The 13,947-nt window shown below is 36.3% G+C and overlaps 1 protein-coding gene across 1 annotated transcript in view; it reads left to right on the forward strand.

Moving 5' to 3' along the window:
• Positions 1–690: 690 nt before the first annotated feature.
• Positions 691–13,947, forward strand: part of LOC128636483 (cytochrome P450 2F2-like) — a 142,171-nt gene continuing 128,914 nt past the window's right edge. The window contains exons 1-2 of the mRNA XM_053689494.1: positions 691–1,027; positions 13,474–13,652. Of these exons, the coding sequence (XP_053545469.1) occupies positions 691–1,027; positions 13,474–13,652 (516 nt within the window). The remainder of the gene's footprint in view (positions 1,028–13,473; positions 13,653–13,947) is intronic.

The following is a 13,947-nucleotide window of genomic DNA, read 5'->3' on the forward strand; positions in this document are numbered from 1 at the left end:
TATGCACAAAGATTATAGCATTGTACTCTTCACCCTCTGCTAGAGTAAGGGATATTGGATTTCTCTCTCCCCAATTTAAAATCACTGATGGCACCCGTCAGAGATGTCCCCTATCCCCATTGTTATTTGCGCTCATGATGGAACCCCTGGCAGATGCCATCAGAGAGGCACCAGATATCCAAGGAATTCAACTACATAACACAGTGCAGAAGGTGGCACTTTTCGCAGATGATCTCACTGTGTTAGTTTCAAACCCAATACAGTCACTTCCGAAATTGTTTTCCATTTTGGGAGAGTTCTCAAAGATTAGTTTTTATAAACCCAACTTTACTAAAACAGAAACCTTTACTCTAAACACATCAATGTCAGAACTCATGAAACTGCAACATCAATTCCCATTTGAATGGTCCACAAATAAACTGAAACATCTAGTGGTAATTTCATCCCACGATATCCCAACTATTTTATCAACTAATTTTGATCCCTTGCTTTGTATAATAATATGTGACACGCTGGGACTCACCAAACTTGCCCTGGTGGGGCAGAATTGCTGCTATTATAATGAATTTGCTCCCAAAGTTAACTTATCTGTTTAGGAGTTTACCCCTTCCTATACCTAAATCTATCATTACACAGTTTTAGAAAATATGTAAAGAGTTTATATGGAGACAAAACCACCCTAGGGTAGCAATGAGGATTCTACAGGCTGGGGGCACGGCAGCACCTAAACTAGCGGCTTACCATGAAGCCTCGCTCTTAGCGCATATCTTGGCTTGGAGTAAAGCCTCGCCTGATAGAAAATGGTCTGAAATTGAACAAGCTTTGCTTCCTCAGGGGGTCTGCTTTAGAGATCTTATATGGATCCCGAAACATACTAGAAACCTGGAAATATCACAAAACTTCATAATATCTTCCAACCTCAAATTCTGGGACAAAATCCGTCATGGGAATGGGATAGCACCACATGCCTCACCAATCCACCCGGTATCAGGATTCGTGCCCTATTGGATTCTCATTCAACAGATTGGTTGGCAATTGGAATTAAAAACATAAAATACCTCTTCTCAGAGGATAATATATAATTCATTTTCTGAACCAATTTTCCCCATCACCCATGTTGAAGTTTGATTTTTTCAGACTTAAAAATTTCCTAAAATCCTGAGGCTTTTTGTCCACACCACTACGACAACCAACTAATTAGGAAAAACAATAGACATTGGGCATTCCTACACCAAAAATGTTTTCATTAGCCTATGCTGATATCCTCCAATCACCTCTTTTTTCCAAAACCTCCGGAAGAGGTATGGAGGGCTGCGATCCTCCTTACTAAAGTACAATACACTACACCACACATTATGAGCTTTATTTTAAGATCCTGACACAGTGGCATTATACCCCTTACGTATGTTTCAAATATCTAATTTTAACTCTTCTCTATGCTGGAGAGGACGCGGCAGAGTAGGTACCCCTCTGTGGTGGGAATGCCCCAAACTTTAACATGTCTGGTCAAGAGCCTTTTATTGCTGTACCGGCCTAGGGCTTGAGAGTATAAGCCGACCTAAAGCGGCACTTTTCCACCTGATTCCTAACAAACTGCCTAGACATGTCTTAAATTTTATTGTCTATATTTTCATGGTGGTCAAATTAACAATCACCACGGCGTGGCGCCAACTAAAGGGCCCAAGGTGGGGTCAAGTCCTTTCAACAATGGCCTATTTAGAGTAAATGGAGAGTGTGGTGTTTCCTGCCAACAATAATATCTCCACACACTGCATGTGCTGGGAAGCCTGGCGACAGTGTCCGGGGGGTGGGGGAATTGGGGAATGACTAGTGGGTCTCCCATGGTATTGAATCCCCCAAATATATATCAAGCATAAAATATGAATTTTTAATATCTACATTATAACAGAAAATTAAATACCTTTTGAGTTAAAGGGACAGTCAAGTATAAATTTAACTTTCATTATTCAGATAGGACTTGACTTTCCAATTTACTTTTATCATAAAATTTGCTTTTTTCTCCTGGTATTCTTAGTTTAAACTAAACATAGGTAGGCTTATATGCTAATTTCTAAGCCTTTGAGGGCTGCCTCTTATCACATGCTTTTTAAATCTCTTTTCAACACAAAGAGACAGAAAGTACACGTGGGCCATATAGATAACACTGTGTTCAGGCACAGAAAGTTATTTAAGATCTAGCAAAATGCAATGCTAAATTTAAGACAATAGATAATAAACAGTCACAGTCATGTGATCAGGGGGCTGGAAGAAGGTTCCTAGATACAAGGTAATCACAAAGGTAAAAAGTACATTAATATAACTGTGTTGGTTGTGCAAATCTGGGGAATGGGTAATAAAGGGATTATCTATCTTTTAAAACAATAACAATTCTATGGTTGACTGTCCCTTTAATGTTAATTTTCCCCTTCATCTCCCTTCTCTCTCCCCCTTTTGTTTTTCATTTTCTTCTCTTCTTTTCTTTCCCCCTCTCCCTTTCCTTTCTCCTCATTTTCTCAATACCCCCTTCTCTGTGTATTTAACCCTTTTACTCCAAACATTTCTATAAGCTTACTTAGTAACACTACAAGGTATTGCCATCAACCATTCTCATTATTGACCTTCTAGTCTCTGTTTACTTTTTACGCTTCTTTTAATTTGTTGCAAGGTATGTTAAACAACTTTATTTGCATGGATATGAAGAACAAACAGGGAAAAAAAAACAACTCATTGTATAAAAGATTGTTGTAAGCAATTTTTATTTCCAGATCATCAAACACTCAGTAAAACGATGAACTGGTAGATCGCGTAGGAAGAAGGAACATTAACATTGATGCTCTAATAAATTATCAATCTAAGGATACAAATGTACAAAAGGCATTTTATCTTTAAAGGACAGTTCAGAGATTGTCGATCTTTTTATATCTTATTTCACATTGTTTTATTTTCCTTCTTTAAACTGATGGTATATTCAGCTATTGACTGTAATTGACTACCTGTTTTGTATTATTTGAAATACCTAATAAAATTTATTTAAAAAAAAAAATAGATTTTTTTTTTACCTTCCTGTAAGTCACAGTCTTCTCTGCCTGTGTCTTTGGTTTGATTGTTGTGTTCTAATGCAAATAATAGTCTATATTTATTTAAAACAAAAAAAATATTATGTTTCTGACAGTACTGTAGTCTCTTTCTGAAGGTACTATGTATACATAAGTATTTAAACTTTTATAAAACTACCTTTAGGTTGCATGTATAAGATGTATTATAACTTAAAGGGACAGTGTAGTCAAAAAATAAAGTTTCATGATTCAGATAGGGAATGCAATTTTAAACAACTTTCCAATTCACTTTTATCATCAAATTTGCTTTGTTCTCTTGGAATTCTTTTTGAAAGCTAAACCTAAGTATATGCTAATTTCTAAACCATTGAAGGCTGCCCCTTATTTCAATGCATTTGGCAGTTTTTCACAGCTAGAGGGCTTAAGTTCATATGTGCCATACAGATAACATTGTGACCACGCCCATGGAGTTACAAATGAGAGGCATGGGCTTCCACAGGGGAGGGCATGGGGGGCAATTGCCCCCCCTGGATTTTTAGCAGAGCTGCATCTCTACATCTATCCTGCAAGAAAAAAACGACCCCAGCAAAGTCCTTCAATTTTAGTGACAACCACTGCTGCTTTTTAGCAAGCAGTGTAGGAGCATTATTGCATCCAAACATCAATTTACCAGCCCAGCGATCGTGCAGTTTATTTTTGTTTTTGTTTGAGGATGTTGTAAACACAGCCCTGTGTAATAGAATGAAGCACCACCCTATCAGTCTTCCAGTGATCACATGCTACATAGGTCATGTGATTGTTGTGCTGCAGCTCTTACACCGAATAATTTGAATTGCCCCCCCCCCCCCCTGAAAAAATTCCTGCGGACACCCATGATGAGAGGGCACTGAATGACTAAATGCAAGTCTGTCAAAAGAACTGAAATAAAGGGGCAGTCTTCAAATGCTTAGACACAAGGTAATCACAGAGCTAAAAAGGGTATTAATTTAACAGTGTTAGTTATACAAAAGGGATTACCTATCTTTGAACATAACAATTCTGGAGTAGACTGTCCCTTTAAATATTGCGTAAATGACATAAGATATTGTTGCCCATCCCATCTCCAATCCCCTTGACCATCCCATTTTACAGATGCATATATTCCAAATCCAACTTTTCCTATATCCAAACCTTTTCCTGTCCCAAGCAGTCCCAAGCATTAAGGCTTTTCTACCTATAATAGTAGATATTGTATGGTTTTTCAACTATTAATTTCCTAGGTGGAAACTAAATCAACTCTTTTAACTGATTTTTTAATAACATAATATGGAGATCTATTTATTTGATGATTTCTGTTGGTTTCCCCACATGACTTTAAATTTTCTTAACGGTTACCATCTTGCTGTAAAGCAAATCTCTCTTGAAATTATGCAGAAAGCATGGGATAAAGCAACAATCTATTACAATTCCTTGGATTTAAAAAAAAAAAAGTATTATCTATAAATCTCATGACCTCTTTACAATTAGTAATATCTAAAAAAACAAACAAACTTCAATCTGCCTTTAATGATAGAATGACATAAATTAAAGCACTGTTCAAGCTGAAAATGCTTATTTAGTACCAACTGTTTCTTAAGTAGGTGATTAGAGTCCAACAGATTGCACAGCAAAGACCAACATTTCTAGAACATTGTCCTGATGATATAATAATACTAATACTAATACTAATACTAATAATAATAATAATAATATAAAATAATTATTACCCTGGGGGATCCAGAAATATATAGTATCTTTGTAAAGATTATTGAGAAATTTGACCTGTTTGTAAATAAGCTTAAAGCTACCAAAGAGAATTACACTATATTTGGCTCTACTCCAAAACAGGTGTTTATTTGTTATTTGACTCTCAAGAGAAACGTATTCACAATATGTATTTAAAGGCTAAGGGGCGACGTCTACAAGAAAATAGGGGTAAGTGGATTATCATTCCTTATTGAAATAGAAGACCCACCCATTTCAGATGGTAACTCATAATCAGAAAGTTATTGGGCAGATGAGAGCAGATCTCTCCTGCTCAGCAGATGATGGATACATCTAACATGTCCCCCCGCACGGCAACAGGTTAGTACTAAATACCAGACTAAATAAAATATTTTAGATTGCAAACTTTTACAACTTATCATGAACAGAAAATACTAGAAAATAATATGCAAAATTGAAGAATAATATTTTTAAAAAAAGTTTTCTTATTTTGATCCAATTTAAAATTCAGATTTAAAATAGATCTTCAAAGTGAAAGATAAAAACGTTTCATTGCATTCTTCATTTTTCTTTGTTAAAGGAATGAGCTCTAAATATTGTAGTGTACAACCTTTGTTTATATAAGCTTATAATATGCTCTAATCAGGGCTGTGTATCTTTTCATAAACATCTACTTCTTTTTCCAGTATAGATACTTTATGCACTCATTAGTCTTTGTTTGCGGAGCGTTTCAAAATGAACACTTTAAAATACAAAACTTTATTGTTCATGATTAAAAATGGGTAAAACAAAATTAAAATAAAATGCAGTGAATAATAGAAAACAATAATATATTTCTCTGCAGATTCTGCCTTTTATAAATGTTCAGTATGATTATATCCCAATTGTCTGAGTGGGCTTATAACGAACAAACGTGTCTATTAAATACCTAGGCAGTTCAGTTATTTGTTTGTATTATATATGTCTCATTATAGAAGCCCACAGAGAAATAGAAATTTTCTTTTGAGTCTTTATGTACAGTACAATAAAGATGTCACTCTACTTTTACATGGAACTAATCCTTTAATGTATTTAGGGCCAGATTACAAGTGGAGCGGTAAATTACTGCGCGCCCACAAATTGGCAAATTTGCCCGTTTAAGGGCGCGCAATAAATAACCAGCCAGCGGTAGCAATTAGCGCTACAGAAATTAACTAGAGGTCAGATCTCTGGTTAATTTTCTAAATGTCCCTTAATTGCCCCCAGAATACAGTGTATTAATCTTTATTAAAAAATAAAAATACAGTATTAGAATTTTTAGTTTTTAATAAAGAAACTGCATAAGGCGGGTGTGGTGTGAAAAGTGCCTTTACATTGCAGTCTATGGGAACTGTGTTTTCCCTGTAAATATATATGTATATACTTATATACATAATTATTTATGTAATAATAAACATATATATATTTAAAATTGCTGCCCATCGCTGTGCGACTTACCCCCTTCGCTGCTCTCAAAACGAAGCTCCCATTGGAGCCTATGAAAGTGCACTCTCGTAAAACCAATGCATCCGTGCAATGCGAACGCAAGGTCACGTTTGCATTGCAACTTACTTGTTATACCAGTGCACATTTGCGTGCGCTAGTATTACAAAGTGGAGCGCAAATATCGCTTTATCGAATGCAATACTTTGCGCTCCACTTATAATCTGGCCCTTAATATGTTAATATCTTTACTTTTGCACATACATCAGACTTAGGGGTCGATTTTTTAAGCAGCAGATGGTGCATTGAAGCCCCATCGTTTCTGGTCCGCAAGAAACGGAAATTAAGAAGCAGCTTAACATAAAAAGACCGCTGCTCCTTAACTTCTCCGCCACCTAGGCTGCAGCAAATCATGTCCGCTCGACCATTAATAAATCTACCCCTTACCCTTTAATTAATTAAATATTTGATGGTAAGTGAAGGAGTAAGGAGGGGGAGCATGTGAGAGAGTGAAAAGAGGGAAACAAGATTAAGCATTTAACAACATTTCATTTTTCACCAGATTATGAGTGGAGTTCAACTGTTTGCGTGCCAGCGATAACGGGTTTTTGCAATCGTTTGCACGCAGGTTAAATTGTGCTGCTATTACGAATTGAAATAAAATGCTATTGCATGAGCGCAATTCAAGTTTACGCTCGCCGGGTTAGTGCGTACTTAGAGCTGTGGTTAACTGTTTTGCAAAACAAAAAAGTCTCACAAAACACATCAAAGATACCTTACAAATTATAGTTACACTCGTAATACCACCATCTAATAAAAATTATTGGAAAAAAAATTGCACAAAAAAGTTATAAGTACTCAAAGATATGAGGTATCAGATGTTAGAGAAAAAGGCAGGCAAAGGGCTTTAAAATAGAGATACCTACATATACATCTCTAAAGATTTGTGTGTGTGTGTATTTACAGACATAATACACATATATACACATAAATACACATGTATACATATATATATATATATATATATATATATATATATATATATATATATACATATATATACAGTATATGTGCATTGGAGCCCTTTGCCGTTAAGTAGATGAAAACATGTAAAAACATATTTATGCAATATTCATTTTTATTAAAGTGTTATAATGTGTATTTACTGTAAACATTTCACATTCCAATGTTCTTCACATAGGGGAATGTGTTCTATATATTTCTAACTAGATGTTCCTATATGTATCTGTGTATATATATATATATATATATATATATATATATATATATATATATATATATATATATATATAATATATAGAGAGAGCAAAAATAGAATGGAAAAGCGCTGTTACAAAAACAGCGCTTTTATAAAAACCTATTATGAAAAAATATATAAACGAATATAATTAAATATAAAGCACGAAAAATTACATCAAAAATAAAATGTCTCTGTAGAAATAAACGGCTAGATTACGATTTTTGCGTTATGAGGGGTGCGGTGCTAACTTGCATGTTATTCTCACTGCTCACTTTCCTACAACGCTGGTATTACAGGTTTTTATAAACCCGGCGTTAAAAGACAAGAAGTGAGGGTAGAGCAAAATTGTGCTTCATACCGCACTCCAATACCAGCGCTGCTTAAGTCAGCAGTGAGCTGGTTGTACGTGCTGGTGCACGATTTCCGCATAGACATCAATGGGGAGAGCCGGCTGAAAAAAAGTCTAACACCTGCAATAAAGCAGCGTAAAGCTCAGTAACGCAGCCCCATTGATTCCTATGGGGAAACACATTTTATGTTTACACCTAACACTCTAACATGAATCCCAAGTCTAAACACCCCTAATCTTACACTTATTAATATAAATATATTAGCCCCTAAACCGCCGTACTCCCGCCTCGCAAACACTTGTTAAATATTATTAACCCCTAATCTGCTGTTCCTAACATCGCTGCCACCTATCTACATTTATTAATCCCCTAAACCTAAGTCTATTCCTAACCCTAACACCCCCTAACTTAAATATAATCAAAATAAATCTAAATAAAACCTACTATTAATAACTAAATAATTCCTAATTAAAACTAAATACTTACCTGTAAAATAAACCCTAAGGCCTAGATTTGGAGTTTTGTCGGTAAAGACCCGCGTAGCTAACGCCGGCTTTTTTCTGGCCGCACCATAAAAATAACTCTGGTATTGAGAGTCCACATAAAGGCTGCGTTAGGCTCCAAAAAAGGAGCGTAGAGCATTTTTAACGCAGCTTCAACTCTCGATACCAGAGTTGCTTACGCAAGCGGCCAGCCTCAAAAACGTGCTCGTGCACGATTCCCCCATAGGAAACAATGGGGCTGTTTGAGCTGAAAAAAAACCTAACACCTGCAAAAAAGCCGCGTTCAGCTCCTAACGCAGCCCCATTGTTTGCTATGCGGAAACACTTCCTACGTCTGCACCTAACACCCTAACATGTACCCCGAGTCTAAACACCCCTAGCCTTACACTTATTAACCGCTAATCTGCCGCCCCCGCTATCGCTGACCCCTGCATATTATTATTAACCCCTAATCTGCCGCTCCGTAAACCGCCGCTACTTACATTATCCCTATGTACCCCTAATCTGCTGCCCTAACATCGCCGACCCCTATATTATATTTATTAACCCCTAATCTGCCCCCCACAACGTCGCCTCCACCTGCCTACACTTATTAACCCCTAATCTGCCGACCGGACCTGAGCACTACTATAATAAAGTTATTAACCCCTAATCCGCCTCACTAACCCTATAATAAATAGTATTAACCCCTAATCTGCCCTCCCTAACATCGCCAACACCTAACTTCAATTATTAACCCCTAATCTGCCGACTGGAGCTCACCGCTATTCTAATAAATGTATTAAACCCTAAAGCTAAGTCTAACCCTAACACTAACACCCCCCTAAATTAAATATAATTTACATCTAACGAAATTAATTATCTCTTATTAAATAAATTATTCCTATTTAAAGCTAAATACTTACCTGTAAAATAAATCCTAATATAGCTACAATATAAATTATAATTATATTATAGCTATTTTAGGATTAATATTTATTTGACAGGCAACTTTGTAATTATTTTAACCAGGTACAATAGCTATTAAATAGTTAAGAACTATTTAATAGCTACCTAGTTAAAATAATTACAAAATTACCTGTAAAATAAATCCTAACCTAAGTTACAATTAAACCTAACACTATACTATCATTAAATTAATTAAATAAAATACCTACAATGACCTACAATTAAACCTAACACTACACTATCAATACATTAATTAAATACAATTCCTACAAATAACTACAATGAAATAAACTAACTAAAGTACAAAAAATAAAAAAGAACTAAGTTATAAAAAATAAAAAAATATTTACAAACATAAGAAAAATATTACAACAATTTTAAACTAATTACACCTACTCTAAGCCCCCTAATAAAATAACAAAGACCCCCAAAATAAAAAATGCCCTACCCTATTCTAAATTACTAAAGTTCAAAGCTCTTTTACCTTACCAGCCCTGAACAGGGCCCTTTGCGGGGCATGCCCCAAGAAGTTCAGCTCTTTTGCCTGTAAAAAAAAAAACATACAATACCCCCCCCCCCCAACATTACAACCCACCACCCACATACCCCTAATCTAACCCAAACCCCCCTTAAATAAACCTAACACTAAGCCCCTGAAGATCTTCCTACCTTATCTTCACCATACCAGGTTCACCGATCCGTCCTGAAGAGCTCCTCCGATGTCCTGATCCAAGCCCAAGCGGGGGGCTGAAGAGGTCCATGATCCGGCTGAAGTCTTCATCCAAGCGGGAGCTGAAGAGGTCCATGATCCGGATGAAGTCTTCATCCAAGAGGGAGCGTAAGAGGTCCATGATCCGGATGAAGTCTTCTATCAACGGCATCTTCAATCTTCTTTCTTCGGGAGCCATCATCTTCCATCTGACGCGGAACATCCTCTTCTCCCGACGCCTACTAGCCGAATGACGGTTCCTTTAAGGGACGTCATCCAAGATGGCGTCCCTCGAATTCCGATTGGCTGATAGGATTCTATCAGCCAATCGGAATTAAGGTAGGAATATTCTGATTGGCTGATGGAATCAGCCAATCAGAATCAAGTTCAATCCGATTGGCTGATCCAATCAGCCAATCAGATTGAGCTCGCATTCTATTGGCTGTTCCGATCAGCCAATAGAATGCGAGCTCAATCTAATTGGATGATAGAAGACTTCATCCGGATCATGGACCTCTTCAGCTCCCGCTTGGATGAAGACTTCATCCGGATCATGGACCTCTTCAGCTCCCGCTTGGATGAAGACTTCATCCGGATCATGGACCTCTTCAGCTCCCGCTTGGATGAAGACTTCAGCCGGATCATGGACCTCTTCAGCCCCCCGCTTGGGCTTGGATCAGGACATCGGAGGAGCTCTTCAGGATGGATCGGTGAACCTGGTATGGTGAAGATAAGGTAGGAAGATCTTCAGGGGCTTAGTGTTAGGTTTATTTAAGGGGGGTTTGGGTTAGATTAGGGGTATGTGGGTGGTGGGTTGTAATGTTGGGGGGGGTATTGTATGTTTTTTTTTTACAGGCAAAAGAGCTGAACTTCTTGGGGCATGCCCCGCAAAGGGCCCTGTTCAGGGCTGGTAAGGTAAAAGAGCTTTGAACTTTAGTAATTTAGAATAGGGTAGGGCATTTTTTATTTTGGGGGTCTTTGTTATTTTATTAGGGGGCTTAGAGTAGGTGTAATTCGTTTAAAATTGTTGTAATATTTTTCTAATGTTTGTAAATATTTTTTTATTTTTTGTAACTTAGTTCTTTTTTATTTTTTGTACTTTAGTTAGTTTATTTCATTGTAGTTATTTGTAGGAATTGTATTTAATTAATGTATTGATAGTGTAGTGTTAGGTTTAATTGTAGGTAATTGTAGGTATTTTATTTAATTAATTTAATGATAGTATAGTGTTAGGTTTAATTGTAACTTAGGTTAGGATTTATTTTACAGGTAATTTTGTAATTATTTTAACTAGGTAGCTATTAAATAGTTCTTAACTATTTAATAGCTATTGTACCTGGTTAAAATAATTACAAAGTTGCCTGTCAAATAAATATTAATGCTAAAATAGCTATAATATAATTATAATTTATATTGTAGCTATATTAGGATTTATTTTACAGGTAAGTATTTAGCTTTAAATAGGAATAATTTATTTAATAAGAGAAAATTAATTTCGTTAGATGTAAATTATATTTAACTTAGGGGGGTGTTAGTGTTAGGGTTAGACTTAGCTTTAGGGGTTAATACATTTATTAGAATAGCGGTGAGCTCCAGTCGGCAGATTAGGGGTTAATAATTGAAGTTAGGTGTCGGCGATGTTAGGTAGGGCAGATTAGGGGTTAATACTATTTATTATAGGGTTAGTGAGGCAGATTAGGGGTTAATAACTTTATTATAGTAGCGCTCAGGTCCGGTCGGCAGATTAGGGGTTAATAAGTGTAGGCAGGTGGAGGCGACGTTGTGGGGGGCAGATTAGGGGTTAATAAATATAATATAGGGGTCGGCGGTGTTAGGGGCAGCAGTAACTATTCTACCTTGTTAAAATAAATACAAACTTGCCTGTAAAATAAAAATAAACCCTAAGCTAGCTATAATGTAACTATTAGTTATATTGTAGCTAGCTTAGGGTTTATTTTATAGGTAAGTATTTAGTTTTAAATAGGAATTATTTAGTTATTAATAGTAGGTTTTATTTAGATTTATTTTAATTATATTTAAGTTAGGGGGTGTTAGGGTTAGATTTAGGGGTTAATAAATTTAATATAGTGGCGGCGACGTTGGGGGCGGCAGATTAGGGGTTAATAAATGTAGATAGGTGGCGGCGATGTTAGGGACAGCAGATTAGGGGTTAATAATATTTAAATAATGTTTTCGAGGCGGGAGTACGGTGGTTTAGGGGTTAATATGTTTATTATAGTGGCGACGATGTCGGGAGTGGCAGATTAGGGGTTAATAATTTTATTATAGTGTTTGCGATGCGGGAGGGCCTCGGTTTATGGGTTAATAGGTAGTTTATTGGTGTTAGTGTAATTTTTAGCACTTTAGTTATGAGTTTTATGCTACAGCCTTGTAGTGTAAAACTCATAACTACTGACTTTAGAATGTGTTGGGTTTGCTCACGAGTAGGTTTTTTTCCCACTTTTTTGGTTCCATTGACTTCTATGGGGGAATAGCTTATTGTGTATGCAATATTCTAATTGCACTAGAAGTAAGTTGTTTGTGCGCGCTGGGTAAGTGCGGGCGCAATCATTTTTTACTTTCAACTCATAATACAAGCGCAACCCGACACGTACGAAAAGTTTACTTCTAGCCCAATTAGTACTCAAGCGTAAGTGCTAAATAGTGCTCCCCTCATAATTTGGCCCTTTATGTTTAATATGAAATGTAATTCATCTTTCAGTGCTGGATATAAAGGACAAAAAATATAGGAATGAACATTGGGAATAGCTCATTTAGGTCCTTCATGGGAACAAAACATTTAAAATGTCACTATTAGGTAACTTTGTTCCTGCGTGGGACTAATCCTTTAACCAATAAAAGGGACAGTAAACACCTTGAGATTTTTTGATATAAAATGTTTAGCTATGTGTAATGAAACAACGTTGTCATACATTTTCATTATTTATTTTGCTCAATTTTCATTTAATTACGTTTTGAAAAATGAGCAATTTCTAATTCTCAGAACTTAAAATGCACCCTGCTGACTTCTCAAGGCTAACTCTGCCACATAAATATCCTTAATTAGCTTTAACTTATAAAAACTGCAAAATTATATATTTCATACTAACTTTATGACCATGGCTAGCCTTTCTGTCTGTGGGCTAAAGCCCAGGTTGAATCCTCTAAATAAAGGTAATGGTGGGTGTAGTTTGGCTAGAGAAACATAATTGCAGAAAAATTATGTTGATTTTAAAAACCTTAAGACTTGGCTGATATGCTATTCTATAGCAACATAACAGAAATGTCTTGTAATTACAAGGTGTTTACAGTCCCATTAAATAGGCCACGGTCATAAGGTCACTTTGGCCATTCATGGGACTGAACATTTAACTCATTAAACATATCAATATCATAATTTTTACCATCTGATGTTAAAAATCCATTGAACTTATTCTTTCAGGCTGGTACATTGCTGAGTTCAGTTCGCCAGCCTTGGCTATAGTCTTCCTATGTGTGTCTTGTGTGTATCTACTCCAGAAGAGAAAGAAGGGGACACTTCCACCTGGTCCAAAGGCACTACCAGTCATAGGAAACCTCCACCAGTTGGACACCAAAGATATGGTGACATCTCTGAAAAAAGTAAGAATCTCAATATTTTGATACCTTCAGAAACTACATTAGTAATCTTTTTGGAGTATTGATGAGAGAGGTATGAGAGGTGAGTGTGGAAAAAAGAGGGGAAAATGTTGTAGACAGAGAGGAGGGAAAGGCAATGGTACAGAAAAGGGAAAGAAAGATGATTATAAGAGAGGGAGACAGGGAAAGTGTGAGAGAAAGGAGGAATATGTGAAAGAGAGAGGGATGTATGAGAGAGAGGGAGCAGAATGTAAGAGATAGGGTGAGGGGAGTATGAAACAGTGGACAGAAGGAAAGA

Source organism: Bombina bombina, chromosome 7, assembly GCF_027579735.1.
Source record: "Bombina bombina isolate aBomBom1 chromosome 7, aBomBom1.pri, whole genome shotgun sequence".
Lineage (NCBI taxonomy): Eukaryota > Metazoa > Chordata > Amphibia > Anura > Bombinatoridae > Bombina > Bombina bombina.